General features: G+C 34.6%; 2 protein-coding genes across 5 annotated transcripts; one reads left to right on the top strand and one right to left on the bottom strand.

The window, feature by feature from the left end:
• Positions 1 to 528: 528 nt before the first annotated feature.
• On the top strand, positions 529 to 5,951 carry LOC105111525 (arginine/glutamate-rich 1 protein). Of its 4 annotated transcripts, XM_011006903.1 has the most exons (5): positions 529 to 636; positions 797 to 971; positions 2,050 to 2,271; positions 4,418 to 4,637; positions 5,303 to 5,951. In XM_011006903.1, exons 2-5 carry the CDS (start codon positions 847 to 849, stop codon positions 5,567 to 5,569), a joined length of 834 nt encoding a protein of 277 aa, XP_011005205.1. In that variant the 5' UTR covers positions 529 to 636; positions 797 to 846; the 3' UTR covers positions 5,570 to 5,951. The 4 variants fall into 4 exon arrangements, 2 of the variants coding, with proteins under 2 accessions (XP_011005205.1, XP_011005206.1); XR_839616.1 differs by lacking the exon at positions 529 to 636 and adding an exon at positions 4,033 to 4,180 and having other exon boundaries at positions 643 to 2,271; positions 5,303 to 5,427; XM_011006904.1 differs by lacking the exon at positions 529 to 636 and having other exon boundaries at positions 906 to 971; positions 1,886 to 2,271.
• A 2,464-nt stretch (positions 5,952 to 8,415) lies between these two features.
• LOC105111526 (phosphatidylinositol 4-phosphate 5-kinase 8-like) lies at positions 8,416 to 19,146 on the bottom strand. Its single transcript, XM_011006905.1, has 10 exons — positions 18,571 to 19,146; positions 17,876 to 17,933; positions 16,616 to 17,698; positions 15,610 to 15,777; positions 14,770 to 14,935; positions 11,913 to 12,023; positions 11,634 to 11,821; positions 10,871 to 11,022; positions 9,651 to 9,819; positions 8,416 to 8,837 (listed from the first exon to the last, which is right to left on the bottom strand). The coding sequence occupies exons 2-10, from the start codon at positions 17,917 to 17,919 to the stop codon at positions 8,558 to 8,560; spliced, it is 2,361 nt and encodes a 786-aa protein (XP_011005207.1). The 5' UTR covers positions 17,920 to 17,933; positions 18,571 to 19,146; the 3' UTR covers positions 8,416 to 8,557.
• Between the last annotated feature and the right edge of the window lie 827 nt (positions 19,147 to 19,973).

Consider the following 19,973-nt stretch of genomic DNA (forward strand, 5'->3'; position numbering starts at 1 on the left):
TAATGATAATATTAAAAATTATTATTATTACTATTATTATTTTTATTAATAATGATATTAATTTTTTAAATTTAGATTTATCATTAATATATATGGTTTATATTTTGTAACAAAAAAATATGGTTTATATTCGTATTGTGTTTTTATGTTTATTTTTTATAAAAATTTGAGCAAAACAAGAGATACTTTAGATTTTATTAACTTTGATAATATTGATCTAGTTTTATATTTAAAATATTTTAATTTTTTTTAAGTTGAATTACTTTAAGTTAAAAATATATTTAATCTTACTATTTAAAAATATTTTAAATTTTAAAATTATATTTATTTAATATTATTGATATATTATATAATTTATAATTAATTTATTTTAAATTTAAATTTAAATTTCACACACACACAACCCCAAAATAATATGCTAAAATACTTAAGCAAGCCCAAAGTACAAGGACATATTAAATATTAAATATTTCAATCTTGCTTTATTTTATTTTAAAATAAAATAAAACCTGTGGTATTCCTGTGGGAATGCTACGGATAGAAAATATAAATAAATAAATCTATATTCTTTCTTTTTATTTTTCTTACTCTCAATCTCATAAGAAACAAGTGTCGTATTTTAGGGTTTCGATTTTGGTACCTCTCTCTCTCTCATTTCTTTTTGGAGATTTATGGATAGATAGATAGATAGATAGATATTGACGGCTATCTGACTTTCTCTGACCTTGTTTGGTTCCTCAGGAAATTGAAAGAAAAAGAATTGGCGAGAGAGCTGATAATAATTTTGATTTTTCAGGTCGAATTCGTTGCTGTTGCTGTTGAAGCTTAAGTTTTTGTTAGCATAAAATGCCCAGGGATTTGTCGCGGTCGCCTTCATATAGGCGAAGGCGTTCGCCGTCGCCTGTGGGGAGTAGGTATAACAGGAAGAAGAGTCGAAGGGAGAGGAGCCGTTCTCCGTATTCCTATAGCAGGTGATCCCGTTTATGTTTTAACTCAACTTCCTTTCTTTTTATTTACTGTTCAACATAGATTGAGGACTCCTTTCGTTACTGCAAATTGTTCGAGCTAGATATGTACGGTGATCTTATCCTTCTTTATTGATTTATTTTTGGGTATATAGTTATCTATGCTTGCAAATGGGGTCTGATTTACCGTGTCTTGTTCAATAGATAGTATTCAATAAGATCATGGGCTTCCGTGTCTTGTTCGGTGTGTCTTTCCTCGCGTTCTGCTGTTACTGTGTTTTAACATGTTGCCAATGTCTGACATTCGATAATCTGGTTTGGTTGAAATCTTCTGCGGGAAAATAAATATGCGATGCCAGTGTTCTTTATAGCGTAGCTAGCCTATAGTTTGAAAGACAGAGTGCATATCACACTGCACCAAAAGCTTTTTGCAGAACATAGCTTTGAATTGGATTTTTACGTGGAAATTGCATGTTATTTGGCTTCCTTTTTTAATTGCTCCAGTGGATGGAGATTGATAGTTTGACTGTTCAAGTTGGTGTATTCTGGCAACATTTTGTCTTTCAAAATGATTTCTCTTTACATGGGTTTGTGCATGAGTCCTTTCTTGATTGACAGAGTCAATTGCTTTGTTGATTTTTTCACAAAAATGCGAGGAGTATTTTGATCTACTGGTATCGAATTGTAGTATTTCATTGGGAATCTGCTTTTGGGGAACTTAATATTGCATGTAAGGTGGAGAGATATCAAATATAATTATTTGGATAAAAGCATACAGAGCGCTGTAAGGGTGCCATAGGATTCACGTTCTTTATAATAAAGTTACAAAAACTCAGTGCCCTCCCATTGTATTGGGTGGGAAGTGAGCAGGTGATGAGTGCTGATGGGTGTCCTTTTTCATTGCTCGGTTCTGATATTAGCTTCTTCGTGTGATAAAAGATGGAGCACATGATGGTGTACGAGGTAACTGTATATGCTTCTATGTTTATTGTGCTAGATGGTGGGGGGATCCAAAACTGCTTTGCACATTGTTGATGTGCATACTAACATTTTTTATGTCTAATCATGTTTCTATATCGTACAGAAGGAGAAGTCGCTCTATTTCTCCTCGCCGGCACAAAAGCCGTTCTTCAACCCCGAGACGCCGTAAAAGTCGTTCTCCAACTCCAAGGCGTTATAAAAGGCAAAGAAGCAGTAGTTCCTCACTGTCTCCTACTCATAAATCTTCTAGTCCAAGTCTTGGGTCAGTGGAGCGCAAAATTGTTAGTGAAAAAATGAGAAAAGAAGAAGAAGAAGAGAAGAAGAGGTATATCAACTTTCAAGCATCTTAGTTCTGTCTAATATCATGTTTTTATTAGTGTTACTAGATTTCAGCTTTGTATTTTATTGCTTTTATCTTTCATTTGAACTTTTGGAATATTTATGCATTTTTTTGGGATTGCTGTATTGATCGCATATACATTGTTAGATTTGAGCAAGAGAAAAAATGGTTGTCTATTATTGTATTAGGCATATATGTGTTACTCAGTGAGTCAGAAGAGATATAATGTCTTCTAATTGAGAGATTCTAGCTTCATGTAGTCTGGTCCCATTGCAGTCAAAGAAAGTGACTGGGAGATATGCTAAACCATGGTTTGCTTTGGAACATGAATTGCTTCGTCACCAGTTGCATTAGTCTGGTTGTCTGTGTGTTAGAGGAAAGAAAGGAAAACAAAATCTTCCTGGTTAATTGCTATTCTAGTTGATTTTTATTTTCTTATGTCCTTAAACCCCTTGTTTGTTGTTTTAGCTATAATGCAAGTAAATACAACATGTGTTAATTGAGGGTGTTTTCTTTGGCTCTAACTACAAGCTAATGTTACTTCTATTCTCTGTTTTACATGTCATGATTACAGATAGCTCAGGTGCTTGTTTAGGGACCAAATTATAGAGCCTGGTTGCTGATATGGCCATGTCTTGTATGATGCTCCAAAAGTTTCATTGGCACTTAGGCTCGCATGGCTTGAACTTTTCCAACTTAGACAGCCAACAAAGTTTAGACTTGATAGCTTCAACACTTATGTCACATTTCTAAGTAAGAAATAACACTGGCAATAAAATAAATGAGCAAGGTAGGTGGTGCTTGGGGTGACAATTGCCTACTTGTGTTGATTGTAGGAATATTTACATGGTACAATGTGATAGGTGACCAAATAGCGAGCCAGTGTGTAGTTTCTATGGGTTAGGATTAGGAGTTGGGATTTAATTTTTCTCTTACCTCCACTTAAGCATTTGGGGTTCACAAGAATGGTCAGAGAAGACATGACCTGTTCTTGAGTTGCCACAATGCTATACTTGGGCAAATATTTGCTAATTATGGTAGTCTCTTTGATAACTAGCCTACCTCCTATTTCTACACTATGGACAAGGCACATTGGCAGCGGACAAGTAGTCACAAGCAAGACAACTGTCCTTTTACCAACTTTTGCCCGTTACACTTGGCTGTGCTAACTTGTTAAAATGAATAAATTTATTCCATTTCAATTTTGTCTTTTAACGTTGTACCTTGCTTCACTACTAAATCTCATCTCTTTGTTATGGCTTCAAGTTTCTTGTTTGTTGAGGTAGTCTGTTATGTGTTAACTTATACTTATCTCAAGTCCAAAACACTATTTAGAATCTAGCAGTTTAGTTTTGAGAATATCAGATTTTGTGTTTTGAGAATCTAGCAGTTTAGTTAGCACTTCTCGTTATCAGAGGCTCTTCAACCTACCATCAATTAAACTTAAAAGATGAAGAAAGATCCAAGTCCCAGTTTAAACTTTGGTTGAGCTGCTTGCTTTGATCAGGCTGAAATTCCTTCAGTGTTTGGTTTCTTGGTTCTTGAATCTTGATTGGTCTGCTTATTTGCATCAATTAGTATTCTATTCATGCTGGGATTTTCAAGAATCACTGGCCTTTTGTCAATGACATGCACAAAAGAAGAAAAGTTCGTATGTTTCTAAAACATAAAGATATTGAAAATGTATTTTAGTGCCAGAATTGAGGATTTGAAGTAATTCGGTAATTAGTTTTAAAACTGCAGCAGGTTACTTGACATGCTTCTCCACAGGCTTTTCTGAAGGAAGATACTGCTATAGTTCAACTTGTTATATTTGATGATGAAACTGGTGCCTCCTTTATCTACTGTTCACCAGTTTTGATACTCATTTGTTTGGATCAGGATTCGGTTAGAGGTATGCTATAGTTCATCATGATGCATTATTATATGTAGTACCTTTGCTGTCATGCAGGTTAGTTTGCAATTTACTGTAGCTCAGAAAAAAATAGAGAGAGAAGCAAAAAATTGGGCAGTTTGAATGCCAATTGCTGTTTTACATTTTGTGTGGATGTGGGGACACTTGGAATCATAAATGAGCAATTATGACTCAATGAGTGACCATTTTGTGGATTAACTTGTTTTATAATCTCAGGCGCCAGCAGGAAGCAGAACTAAAACTGATAGAAGAAGAGACAGCAAAGAGGGTGGAAGAAGCTATTCAGAGGAAAGTTGAAAAGAACTTGAACTCCGAGGAGATCAAGTTGGAGATACGAAGGCGTTTAGAAGAGGGGCGGAAAAGACTTATTGATGAAGTTGCCGATCAACTTGAGAAAGAAAAAGAAGCTTCTCTAATAGAGGCTAGGCAAAAGGAGGTAGGTGTTTGCATTGCAATAAATTACAGCTGACATATTGTTCACTCCGTTGCCATCATTGGTTCTCCCAGTGGCATATTTTCTTTCCATGATGCCCTGATCTTGTCCAGGGTATTTGTAGTGAACATCTATATCATTTTTTTGTTATTTGATTTATTTTGTTGTTTGCAATCGTTGTTTACCGATAACCCTACTGGTCATCCTCCAGATCTGCATAAAAATTGTTACAGTATCTCAGAGGAAACACCAGTTAATTTATAGCTATGGTGGCGTGGTTTCTAAGATGGATTTGGAAAGATTGCAATAGGGAGCATAATTGCTGTCTAGGTCAAATGGTTAATGCCATCAAGGTTGACAACCTTTTCCCTGATAAGGGTGTGTTTGGCTGATAAATTTTTCTGTTTCACTTGCACTCTTCCCATCATCATGGATTTTTTTTAGAAATCTTGCGAGCAATGTGCGTTAATTTCTATTGATAACATGGCCAAGAATCTTGGTGCAGTTGTGTTTCATCTTTTAATTAAAGGTAGCTATCCTTTCGTTGCTTACTCACAACGTGCGTGCGCGTGGCGCAAATGGCTGCCATTATCAGCTGGTTTGTGAATGCAGTTTTTTGTTATTCTCAGTGAGTTGAGCATCATTCTCAATTTTTTGTTCATGTACAGGAACAAGCTCGGAAAGAGAAAGAAGAGCTGGAGAGGATGCTTGAAGAGAATCGGAGAAGGATCGAAGAAAGTCAAAGAAAGGAGGCCTTGGAGCAGCAACGGAGAGAGGAGGAAAGGTATCGAGAACTAGAAGAGCTCCAAAGACAGAAGGAAGAAGCAATGAGGAGGAAGAAGCAACAAGAGGAGGAAGAACGTGTAAAGCAGATGAAATTGTTGGGTAAGAACAAGTCTAGGCCCAAGTTGTCATTTGCACTTGGCTCGAAGTGAAAACACTCGAAGAAGCTGATTTCAGTTTCTATAAATGTATGTGATAAAGGCTCCCTATTAATGTTAGCATTTGTGATTCGAGGGATGTTGCAATGTTTACTAGTTTTTGGTGTCGGCGCCTCATTCTGAGATTGCCACCAGCAAGTTTATCTTTCTTAGATCCATTTCATTACCCTAGCCTGCCGGTAAGGATGGTCATCGACCATATGACAGCGGAGCAAGCCCGGGGCATGTTCTTGGATGGCTGCGAGAGACAAGCTCGGAGCTTGTTATTTAGTTTGTTTTTGGTAGCGAAAACAGAGTGTGAAGAGCCCAACTCTTTCTTGTCTGTATATCTCAACAGTGAGTTTTTTTTATCTACGTTAAGAGAGATTGACGTGTAGGATGTGTTGCAGACTCGTTTACTGGATCGACAAAGTCTACTGTGGACGTGTCAAGTTTTGATGGATGATTTTACAGGGGAGCTGGCTGGTTTCTTCAAAAAAAAAAAAAATATCAAAAAATAGGGATTGTTTGTCTTTTTGATATAAGTTTTTTTTTTTATCCTTGTAATTTTTTTTTTTAAATTCTTGCTTGAAATTTTATTTTATATGTTTTAAAACTGTTTTAATATATTAATATAAAAAATAATTTTTAAAAATAAAAAATATTGTATGTTTACGTTTACATTTCCAATCTAGAAAAAGCTTTCAAAAATCAAGGCGGCCAGCTATCTGTTATACCGTGCAGGCGGCGTCAAGCGTGTTGACTCCTGTAAAGACATATGCACGTTATACAGCCGATGTGGGACACGGGGCCTTCACAACCACACACAAATACGGACTGGCACGACGAAGGAATTGTTGTTGTTTCACATCCCTCGACAAAACTACGGTGGTCTTTGTCAAGGCATGCTGTCCTCGAGACGAGACGAGACGAGACAAGACGAGTTAATGAGTACTACAGAAGTTAAAAAAGGGGAAGAAAATAAAGTATAGGATAGGCAATGGCCCAATTAATTTTTGCAGTGATAATGAATAAAACTGTTAAATTCAAATCATATGAACATGGCTTTATATGTTGAGATTTCTTTTGATTTATGTTTTCTCACATGTAAAGTGTTGAGAGGTATTCCAGTGATGAACTAAATATTAATTTTGAGATATAGAACTTTGTTTATAGTTAAAAATAGATATTAAAAGAAGAAGGAACATATTTAACAAAAATAATAAAAAAAAGATGACTTTGGAAGCTCGCATGGTAAAATTTAAATTTGTCCTTATAGTTTTAGTTTATATATCCCAGTTACCTAAGCAATTCATATTATTGTTTTTTATCTTAAATTTTTATTTTTTAATATTTCGGTCTATACACGAAGAAAAGAGAAAATCATTGTAAAATATTAAGAAAAAAAAAGTGCTTTGATAACAACTTTTTGATCACTAAAAAGTTAAATCTTGGTGTTAATGAGTTTTTTTTTAAATAAAAATTTGATAGAAATGATGTTTTCTTTCAATTATATATAAAAAATAGATCAGTTATATATTTATTTAATTTTAATTTTTAAGGATTAGAGAATGTTTAGGGTTGAAAATGCATTTGTAAAAAGACTGGTGGACAATGCATCATCCATTTTGTTTAAGATAAAAAAAAAAAACAGACATGCAGACATAGGCTTTTTGTTTCATAGCCAGCATGCAGACATGATATTTTCTTATATATATTTCCTATTTTTTTAAAAATTAATTAATAACGTATCTCTTTTTTTTTTTTTACTTTGCATTAATTTTTTTTTTAACTTTAATGAATAACCTCTCCCTTCTTTTTTAAATTGTTTGGTTATTTAAAAAAACACAGTAATTAAGCTTTTAATTTTTTTTCTAATTTCATAATGCTTCAAAGAGATTATTATAATTTTTTTATATAAATAATTTTTATTTTCTTGATATATTTATAAAACAAAAGAATTTCTTCTTGTTCTTAGATGCTAAAATTAACCTCTAAGATAAAATTAAAAAAAACATAAAATAAAAAAGACAACCAAGATTAAATATTAGCATGTACATCAATCTTTTGTTTTTACTAGCAAATTAGCTTTACCATTTTGTAGTTAACTAACAACTCTTTTTTTATTTATCAGTTCATATATATATTTTATTTTATTTTATCAAATATAAATATATATTTATTTTTTAATTAAAAAAATCATGAATTCATAATACTCAAAAATACATTCATAACACTAATGTGTGTGTGTGTGTAGGATTTTTGAAAAAAAAATTTAGAAATTAAAATAAAAAATCAGGTTACAACAAACTCTAAATCTTCGAACATTATCTATAATGTGAAAGCCAAAATCCAAGACAAGACAAGGAAGGCATCCCACCAGACCAACAATGTCGTCTCATTTTCACGTGAAAACAACTTAAAGATGTTCGTACACTTGCCGACCATAACACTACCAAGCCCAAGAAAAGATTCTTTCTAAATGCCCCGTCTCTCTCTCCCTTGTGGCTTGTAGTGGGGGATTACGACAGAGGCAACAGGGAGGTGATGGCGATGCAAAGACAATGGCGATGAGGAAGGCAATGAGTGTTGATGGTGATGCCAGGACAAGGACGATGAGAAACAATTATCTGAATTTAAACAATGATGATGAGAAGATTTATTTGACACACTAGTTGAGGCAATGGTTAATCTGAGAAGATTTACTTGACACACTAGTTGAGGCAATGGTTAATCTGGATGAACTATGATAATCATGTGAGAGATGGTTTCTGGGTTGTTTGAATTAGGTTTTAGGTGTTGAATCCACAAGACATTCTAGCTTAATTTTATTTGATGGCTACATTACTTCACAAATAAAATTAATGATTGCACAGAAGAGTTCTGTAATGAAGCAAGCACCAAGAAAAGTAAATGAACATGAAAAGAACAACAGAACAGGAATGGGAAACCTTTTCCAAAGGATCTATGGTAGTTAATAAACAGGAGCAGCTCTTTTCAATTTCATGGCTGCTCTGGGAAAACTCTGTGCAAGAAATTGAGGAAACGTTTTGCATACAGTTTGGGCTCAACTGCAGAAATCGACAGGGGGTCAAATTTTAAGGATTTGCAAGCATGCTCAACTTTCTTTTTCACATTGTATTCCTGTAATATATCTATTACGCCCATGTAGAGAACAACATCGTAAACCTCGAAAAGTTCAATCTCTGCTGAATCAACCTCGTCCCGCGTCAGTTTGTGGCTAGCCTGAGCTGGCATGTTCACTCCTAGCTGCACCCGCAACCTAATCACACGGCAATCAATCAACAGTTTACCTATCTACTGCTTGATATATAAGTGAACCTATCAACTGACAACATCTCAAAATGTCAAGCTAAGCACAGCTGAAATTATCGTGTTTAGATTGCTAGAATATAAAACGATAAGTTTAAATTCATCCATGAAGGTTTGCGTGGTATCATTGCTTGCCGGTTAGGGACCATATCAAAGAAAGTTGAAACCAATGATTTAGAAGACGGTCAAAATGGTCACAGTTCAAGTCAAAAATCAATCTTCAGAAGAAAGAGTTTGGTGAAATCAGATATCAGCAGACGAACATCATAGTAGTTCAAAACCTGTTTGGATGAGCTAATAGAATTAACAGGAAGGAAATAACTAGGTCCAACAAAAACTGTTTTGTGAGCTTAGATCAAAGAAACTGCCACGACTTCAAATTTCAACTGAATTATTATATGGTGTGATAAAATCTAAAATTGAAATATCTCAGCTAAATATGTTTGGTAAATTATTAGCAGATTTGCTTATCATTTCCATAAAGGCAAACGTTTTCACATGAAGGCTTGGAAAAGACTAAAATGATAGTCAAACATATACTGCTCATGGTAGTTATAAAATTCTACATGCATAATAACTTATGAGACCCAGGAGGGGCAAAGCAACATTTATACTGAGGGTGCTAAAGACAAACATAACTCTAAATGTTTAAATAGGTTAAAAGGCTAACTCAAACACTTCATACTACCAGGTACGATTGGCCAGCTTAGCATTGGAAAATCTCATTCTATTGGCATTAAAAGGTTGTAACTAGAAAAGGTACCTTCCAGTGCCAGGCAGCAAGAGATCAACCTCCCTCTCACCAAGAGAGTATGCTTTCAATGTATTTCCTCTGATGTGAGGTCCTGGTGCAGTGCTCACAAAGCCGGGTTCATGGGTCACTAGGAGAAGGCCTTTTGGAGGAGTCGAGAGATGCCCTTGTGAGTTTATACCTGGTGGATGCAAAAATGAGGTGCCATGTACTGAATAAACATGGCCACATGCACAGACACTATAAGAAAGAAGATAGGTGATGTTCCTCCGAAGTCCATGCATATTTTTTGTTGCCATGGAGATGATTATATGAAAAATGTTGTTAATGGATTCCAAATCTTGAAACTACCTGGTAAACTCCTAATCTAATTTAAAATGATGCAAGGAATACACACCAAAACCACGAGATAATTAACTGCAAGTAACAAATAATCTAATATAGCATTTTTGAAAGGCATACCCAAATTCACCATCCACAAAGGCATCCATAAATGTAAGCTTTCTACTCCACTTTCATAAGTCAGCTAGAGGATGAAGGTCAGGTTAAGGAGGGTACCCAAACCACAAAATACTGTAGTCCACAGATGAAATTTCTCACTTACCCATTATCCCAGTCTGCCCACTCTTGGTTTGCTTTTCCAAACTAACTGCCACTACTCTTGGTTTATTGGAACCATTTTTGCCACAACTAGTCAAAGCATCTAACCACCCATGTTAACCCTCAAAAGGCATAAACTTGATTTTAGTAAATATTTGCTCCTCTCTGAATAGTTCATCAATCCAAGTTCCAGTGTAAGAACCAAACCACAGACTTAAAGAATTCACGTCAAGATATTGTTTCTCATCTTCACTTTGTAGACAATTCTGGAATTCTATACTGTCCCATAAACATTTCCCAACTGGCATAATGCAACAGTGATTGCCCAGAAAACTATTTTCTGGTAAATTCAACTCTTATCTGTAACATAACTTGAAGCATAATCTCGATCAATTAGTCATCCTTCAACATTTCCAGCAGATGACTCCATTTTTTTACTTTATTATGGTGAAACTGTTGTGGTTAGAATTATCCTAAATTCATAAATACATATAGCAAGAGAGATATGATACTCACTGCACAATTTAACACTTCAATGGACCATTAGAAACTACTGAAAAATCAAGAGGTGATTAGAACTTAAATTCAGGTATGTGACTTGAAAAAGGTGTTTGTATTGGAGGAACACCTACCATCTGCAGGTAAACCAGCATCATTCAGCATTGTAGCTGGAGGTTCTAAGATGGATCTCAAATGTTCAGGTGCTCTAAAATGTAATCCCAAGAGAAGGCTATAATCAATTATCTGTTGAGATTCTAAAAACCTGCAGTCCAAAGAGAGTTGCCTGCACAGGAGGAAAAATATTTATACTAACAATTAGAAGGTAGAAGGCTTGGTCAGAAAATCAATTACTACAAAAGAATGATAGTCTTATGGATTCATTTTGAATGATATTCATGTCAAAGAACCAATTTAACCCAAAAGCTTAAGCTATTAGGTGAGGTTCCAAGATATGATTTATATTATTCTCTAAGAATTCAATCTGTAGTACAAACAAGAATCATTGGAAGAGAAGTAATGTTCACATGAGAATCACAGAACTTCACGATGAGAATACCATATGAAGAAGCATACTTCTTCCATTTCTACATGTCTCAGGACTTTCATAATAAATGCGAGTGACATTAGATGCATTATCCTATCTACATGTTTTCTAATCTTATCTGAGCAACTATGCATAGATGAAATGAATAGAAATGTTTAAGGTTACTTCTCACTTGAGATCAACATGGCAAAAGTGATTTATATACCTAGGTTGCTGTATTGAACAATCACTGAGAAAAGAAGGCAGATTTAACAACAAAGTTCACATTAATGCAACATCTTAACCCAAAGTTAGAGATAAGAATACAAATGATGTCAACGCATGGATGATAGAAAATCAAAAGAACTTACTTGAAAAGAGATTGTCGTAACAATTTGTCCATAAGAAACTCGTATTCTAGATCAAGATCTTTTAATGTGGTATTTTCTCCAACATTATCTTCATCTGTGTATCTCCCTTGAGTTGACCCCTTCAGATCATAGCGACGATGAATTCTTAATTCTGTGCAAAACATATTTCCCATGACAACAAAACGTACCTGTAAAGAATAAGAAACACAAAACCCTCATTAAACATAAGCGACAGGAATGGCAGAAAGTAATATAGGGGCATATGTAAGCTGCAGATACCTTTCTCCCACCTCTCAATGTAATTCGGTGAACCCCAAAAAATTTTGTGATGAGTGTATTTTCATACTTCCCTACATGAGTGTAATAGTTTGGAAGCATCTGCAGAAGGGTCTGTATAGACAAAGAAGAACATACAGGCATTTATAATACTATTTTTATTAAGAAAACAAAATTAAGTTAAAATTACAATTTTCCATTTCACAAAAACACCTAGAGAATGCATCCAGTTAGGACCTCCAATTTGATAACCACCAATATCATAATATTTTACAGTTCAGGATTCGGAGATTCATTAGAATCAACCCTGAATCTGTAAGCAGAACTTTCAACATGATAAAATTACCTAGTGAAGTCCTTTGGATCAAATGTTTAAAGTGCAATTCTACTATGTTGATTAAGCCCTTTTTTTCCTCAAGATTTTTACATTGCAACTTTTGGTTAGTAGACTTTTTTTTTTTAAGAGAATAAACCATACTCCTATGCGTGCCTTTATTTTTGTGGAGATACATCTGCTAAATGTATCCCATTTTTATATGCAATGTTTTCCCGCTAATCAAGTTTTATTAACCAAGTCTTGATTTATACACGGATTAGTTTAAGAAATATACACAACTGAACTTGTCAAGCTTGATATTGAGGCAAATAAACAAGCCATTTATCAAGAAGATAAAAGTTTTGTTTAACGTTGTCCACCGTCAAGAAGTTCCTTATGGAACTAAAATAATACCTTAAGGTGCACACTAGATGGTTTTCAAAATGGAGGTCCTAAGAAGGAGAAATTGTTAAGCAGTCTATGAACTCACCCATAAAATAAGCCGATAGTGAAATGAACATGTATAAAAAGTGAATTGACCTTACATGATGATGTATGAATCCATCCATGTCTTGTGCATTTATTTGCCTGGTCTATAGGAGAGTTTGCAAGTTTACCAAGCAATTTTTTCAAAGATGTAAACATAGACAGAATAGTTTCCTCTCATTCAGGTTGGAGGAAATCCCCTCCTGCTCATAGTTGTAATGATTTTAGGCTTTCATTTATTGGCAACATTAATTGTCCTTTGAAAATATTTTTTTATTATTTATCTTCTCTTATCAAATCATAATTTCCTTTTCTGTAACTTTTTTTTTTTTAGAAGAATATGGATTTGCAAGAATTTTTCAAGGCAAAATCAATATTGCTAACACATCAAAACCTAATATCATGACACCTATGGGCAACACTTGGATAAGAGGAAATCAGTGTCCAATAGAAACATGCCTCAAGGCTTCTATTATCCGCAACTTTTTGCCAAAAATAAATATATTTGGAACTTGATGACTTAAGAAACTTGATAGAAACACATGTCAGATTAACCCATAGTATATAAACCAATAAAATACCAAACAACACATAAATAGAACCCAATGATAGATGCACAATATGCATCTTTAGGTCAATAAAAATGCAACACAAGCAATGATCAGCTTGACTAGACAAAGACCCTTTGTCATCAATGATGTAGAATATGTTTTTCACAGAAAACATCCAGTATCCTTTTTGTTCTCCCCTTAACCCCATAAATTCTGCAAATGAAACCTTACAACCCTAATGGTGCAACTAATGATCTTAAAACATACACATACTATCAAAGCTTCGAGTCCTACTTTTCTAGCTTCCAACTCTCCATATTTACGGTCCTACTTCTTTTCTAGCTTCCAACTCTCCATATTTACACAAATATATTTATATGCTGGTGAAGTTCATTTTGAACTTGCTACTTATCCATGGGAAAAACTCCCAGCTTCAATGGGTAACTGGACTCTAGTCTCCAATAGAATAAAGCAGATGCTGAAAAGCAGCACACCCTAATGCTCACCTAATCATGGTACATAAAGCCTTAACCAGCCATATGAATTATTCAGTCTCCACGCCTTGAAACTTTTTGATCTAAAAGGCCAATTAACTGGTAGCAAGAAAAGACAAGGTATTCCTAATATATGCATCAAAATCATGGAAGTATCTCCAAAGCCATCATTTATCTTCCTTTCTACTAATTATGCTGTCATGATGAGAAGATACACTCTTCAGGCCCTCAATAACTCTGAGAAACTCCATGCTTCTCTTTGACAGACTTTAACTAGGATGGTGATCACATTCCCTTCATCATCCACCAAATATCTCTCAATAAGATTTAGTAAAACAATGAAGGGAAAGCCCTTAAGAACTAAGCTTTATTAAACATTTAGTAAATACCAAATGAATATATCAATAACCACCCCCCAGATTTCAATTTCTGACCCTGAGAAAGAGAGAAAAAACTAAAGTTTACATAATCATGCAGAAATGAGCGGCATCCTTCACAAGAATCTTTAAGCATGATTGTGAATAAAATCTCAACATGTAACGCATTTTTCATGCTTTATTCTGTATTTTAAACCCTACTGAAAGCATGCTTTATGGTGTCTATCTAGCAGGAGGATTTTCCTTCAAAATCAAGGCAAATATCAGTAACAATTCTAGAAACTCCATGCAGAATCAAATAGGTTTTGTTTGGCATCTCCATTTCCTAGGTGGGTTTTAATATGAACAACCAATTTCAAACCTCAACTATAAAGAATCTACAGATCCATCCATATATGGAAAATTATTTAAAGAAAACCAAAAGGAATATGGAAACAGAAGCACACAGATACTCAACCCTACTAAAATAATAGCAAATAAAGCACCCAAGGCCACATCATGAAATGACATATTTTCATGGATGTTAGACAACTGTAAACTTCATTAAAAAAGGCAAGTTGCCGTAGAAACACAGGGAACTTTGGGCAAAATAAGAGATCAGATTATATTCAGAATGGAAGTTTCTTGAATTCAAACCTTTAGTTCGAACTTTTTTAATGTCTTAATCACAAATCTATCATCATGTGAAAGATAGAAGATACTGCCACTTTTTCCAGGGGAAGAAAGCTCCCTTAGACCATCATCACCGCAAATGGACATCATGTAATCAGCTGCATCTAGCTTGAACATCTCCCTTAAATTCCTGAAATGACAATCCCATACAAATTGACAATGTCTCACGTGTAAAATTATTGAATATCAAGCTTTCTTCTTCACACTCACTTTCATAAATATCTTGGAGACTTGTGGTAAAAACTTTTATTTTTCTTTCCACAGTATAACCTAAAGGGAGGCATTAACATAACATGTCTACTTGAAAATGCAAACAGAAGAACACAAGATAAAAAAAAAAATTCATGGCATCCCCTTCTTTCTAATGATCAGAGGAACAACCTATTGGTGTACCCTGTATACCAGGTACTTCACTTCTGAACTTTAACACGAAGGTCATAGGAAACAGGAAACTCGTATTCATAAATTGTAAGGGAAACTGTAATCAGTTCTTTGTTCATTTTGAATTGAGCTTCGGCCATATCCTCTAAATCCTAATATGGTCAAGAGTGTTTTGTCACTGTAATCAAAGGTCCTGGTTTAATTTGAACAAAGACATATTGGGAGCTATTCCTGTAGTTCATGACAGTTATATGATTCCTTTTCAGCTGGAAAAAAGAACACACAAGCTCCCCAGTTTACAGCTAGAAATCATTTGGGATAGATTAAAAACCAACGGCACAGTTCTCATGTAGGTGTTTTTTGTGTGCTGCTTTTATTTTATGTCTCTTTTTGCGAGTTATGCAAACATATGGTGACAAATACCTGAAGACCATAGGGCAGTAGTCTTTCCAATAGAAATCAATAGAATAGTGTGGAGGTGTAAACTGGGAACCCTTTCTGGGAAAATACATCCTTATTCTAGCTCGATCTCCAAAATCAGAATCTCGAACTTCACGCATAGGCACTGGTGTAATCTTGCCAACAGTGTACCTGTGAACTAAAGATCAAATATTTTGCAAGAATGCTAATATGCAAGAATATGTTCAAGAAAATTCAAATGTAGAAAACTTTTATTTAAAAAGTAACATGGACATCCACATGCCTAAAAGAGCTATCAACCATGGCCAAAAACCAAACTATTAAAATACCAATTTTGTCCATTTAAACGAGGATGATCAACTTCCTACGGAGTGAACTTATAGCATAAGATGGAACAAAAAAAAAAGATGTCTGATTCCACCCTGGATGTGATAGCATGCATGCACACACCAAGTAACTTAGATTTTAATAGTTGAAGTAATTCTCAAAGAGATCAAACCAAAAATCTTCACATTTGGTCCATCTAAAAAAAACAAAGAAAGAAAATCCACATGTAGTCAAATGTTTTAAGATATTGGCTACTAAATTAACACTTTCTACCAGCTAACAAGTGTAACATTTTTTAATTAGTAACAAGAATTTTATATGCTAAAAACCCATAGGTTGTAACCTTGCTTGGATAGTGATATCACTATGTATCAAATGCTCAGATATTCCAATTCCCAATAGCCTGTCACATTTTGCTAGTTTCCAGTAGCACCTGTGAGACTAAAGAGAACGTGCAAATACAATAAGCATTGCCCATGCAGGCTGCAGCAGCGCATTTCTGATGAAAGTGATACAGTCAATTCTAGTCAAGTTTTACAAAAGGGTAAGAATTGTGTCATCATCAAATAATGAACAATTTGAAAGCAGAAAATGGTTACCAGAAACAAACAAAAATAAGTGTAAAAAACAGATGAAGCAGTGTAGAAGCAGGAAAGATGGACTTCAATGTCTATCCATTTACCTTATACCAAGTTGCAAATTAAGCATTAGATAATAGCTCCGTTGTCCTTCAAAAATATCCACACATGAATTCCTTTTTGCTTCTTTCACATGAAATTTTTTTCTCTGATTAGCTTTGCGGTATAGCTCTATACCTCTAACCTTCTCGTTTTTCAAAACTCCTTGCAAGTATTCCCTTTCATAAACTACAGTAGAGTTATTCTCCATCCCACTTTGACCTTCTTCAGAGGTTTGGGACTGCATACATGATGGTTCGCGATATATAAATTCTTCAGAAGGATTACATAGACTCCATTTTTCATCTAGTAAGGCATTTCTTTGTGATAATCGGCCAGGATCTTTTAAGATTTTACTGACTGACATTTTCCTAGATAGACTGCCCAAGACATTTGGTTTTGGAACCCTGACTTCCTCTGAATTTATAGAGGAACTATGAGATAACAAATTTCTTCCAATTCCATCACAGCCTATGGAGCTGCCCCACTTCCTTAGAGATGGATGTTTAGTTCCAGCTGGGTGGAATGTTCCTTTTCCATCCTTAAGGCCCATACTCCACATTCCAAAGTAGTATCCCCCGTCTGCAAACCTATAAACTCCAGATCCATGTCTAAGACCATTTAGCCAAAAGCCATCAAAAACATCACCATTTTCCCATTTCATAACCCCTCTACCACACATTTTTCCGCCTTTCCAATTCCCGATATACATATTTCCACTATTCCAAGAGTACCTGCCACAGCCTTCGTTCACCCCCTCCTTCCAAGAACCTTCATAAATATCTAAATTAGAATATCGTTTCATTCCCAGCCCATGCTGTATATTCATTCTCCAGGCCCCTCTGTATTCAGACCCATCAAGTCCTGTAAAGGTGCCAATTCCATGAAGGTAACCACCAGAGAAATCACCTTCATATGTTGCTCCTGATGACCAAAGTATCTGTCCTTTCCCAGTAATTTTACCTTCTTCCCAGTCACCCTCATACACTGTTCCATCGGACCATATATATTTACCCTTGCCATGGGGAAGTGATCCCTTAAAGCTACCAATATAGACATCTCCATTTGATAGGGGCTTCTCATCGATACTGGAATATGGAAAGTAGCAAATCAGGAAATTTTCATTGTTATTGTTATTGTTATTGTTATCGAGAGTGACAAATGATGATTTTTTGCAAGTCCAAAAGCTTACCCTTGCCTTACGGAAAAAAGTAAAATAAGGAGACGGATCGACAGAAAGGAAGATTTGGTAACAAGATGAGTACCTTTCACTGTCTTCAATGTCTAATAAGCGACGCAAGAGCACCATTTGCTATTTTGGTTCTGAAAATACGATACAGTTTATCATTCTTCAAACGATAGATCCACAAGATTCCTCCACATGTAAGCATTTCATACCATATAAATGTTAAAAATTAAACATCATTCTCAATTAATTCCATGATTATGTCCCAGAAATTTGATGAGCATGCCAACCACTGAATTAACAAGAAATAGAATCTTCTAACCAAGAAAACAGATGGTAAATTATCTAAACTCCCGTATAGCTACAGCTCCCTGATTCCTCATTCTCCACCGGTTAAAAAACAAAGACAATGGCTATGGGAAAATTCTCTCTTAAGAAATCAATAAAACCACGAAACACAGTGGTATTTCTCTCATTTGCACCAAAAAAATCCATCCATTAGGTTTACCGCTGTGAATAGAAACTAAATATGAAATTATTACATAGAAATAAACATATTGTTTGGACCCCCCAGAAGACTAGTAACCCTATCAAGCCCCAACATCACCAATAAGCTAAGCGAATACAAAAGGACAGGGAGATAAAAAACCCTCAAAGAAAAACCATGATCTTTCAAAACCATTAAGGGAAAAAAAAGACATGAAAATGAAATTAACTAAACAACACAAACACACACACAGAGGAATCAAGCCCTGAAAGAAATAATAAACTCACCTGAAACATACTAGAAAATAAATCCATGCATCCTCCAAGCAATTAAGCAGCAACAAGAAGATGAATCCCGAGACTTTTTAGCTCTCAGAAGGAGCAAAACAATAAAACAGAAAAAAGGTTGTATCTTGTCCTGTTGCCCTCCAGATCCTCTCCTGATGTTGCCGCCACAAATTGACCCTTCACCTCTTTTATCTCTCAAAAACACATTAAATTCTGCCTTTCTTTCCTTCCCTGTTTAAAAAAAAAAAATGTGCCTTTCGTTTCCTTTTCAAGTGTTATGCCTTGTAGGGCTGCTGTCTGTTGTCAGTCAATTTGCCCATGCATCAAGTTCCCTTCCTTCTGCCTACTCTCACTGTCTCTTTTCCTTTCCCAACATTCCGTTTCCTTCGTAAGTATTTTGACTTTCACGTTCAGCTCTCCTATCCCCAATCTGAAGAGACAAGAGGAGGACGAGCAGCCTGACATGAGCATCCCAATTCCCATCCACTCTCAGAATCTTGCCCTCGTGTCCGACCATCACTTGTGGGACCCACGTCTGTTTTTTTTTGCTAGCATGGAATAGTGTCGGAGACGATGATAACGGTGATTCAGAAAATATTTTTTTATTTAAAAATATATTAATTTTAAAAAAATTAATACCAACATATAAAAATAATTTAAAATTATAAAAAACATTTAAAAAACCAAAAATTCCCAAAAGCATAAAAACAAACACATTACGCGCATGTTTGTTTTTTCGTCGCAAACATTATTTTTTAAAAAAAATTAATTATTTTTTGGACTTTTTATAGATTATTTTTTTATTAATATTAAAAATATTTTTTCAGTAAAAAACATTTCGGCCATAAAATATATTTTTAAATATATTTTTTCAGTAAAAAACATTTCGGCCAGCTGAGATCTACTTACTGATTTGACCGCATTTTCATGGGGCCCGGATGAGATATGCGGTTGGTGATGTTGACAATGGAGAGCAGAAAGTGGCCGACGTGGTGTAGCTCAGCTTTTTTTTTTTTTTTAAAAAAAAAATTTTAATATTTTTTAATAATTAAAGATAAAAAATAATTTTAATATATTAAAGATAAAAAATTATAAGAAATTATTATTTTATGTATTTTTTATTAAAAAATATTATATTTTACAATGCAAAACGATGTGTATCTGAGATGTACTCTTGGTTTTCCATTTTTTTAATATTCATATAATTTAATAATTTAATAATAAGGTGTATTTTATAATTAATATTGTTAAAAGAAGAGTTGAAAATAAAAGGCATAAGTTCCAAAGCCCACATCTGCAGGTAAGATTAGATTCTTCTTCTGTCGTTCTCTCTGTTCCTTTACTCGTTAAGATCAATTGCAAAATATTCAAACCAATCATGTGATTTAAAATAAAATAAAGAA

This window comes from Populus euphratica, unplaced genomic scaffold (genome assembly GCF_000495115.2).
Source record: "Populus euphratica unplaced genomic scaffold, PopEup_1.0 scaffold301.1, whole genome shotgun sequence".
NCBI lineage: Eukaryota > Viridiplantae > Streptophyta > Magnoliopsida > Malpighiales > Salicaceae > Populus > Populus euphratica.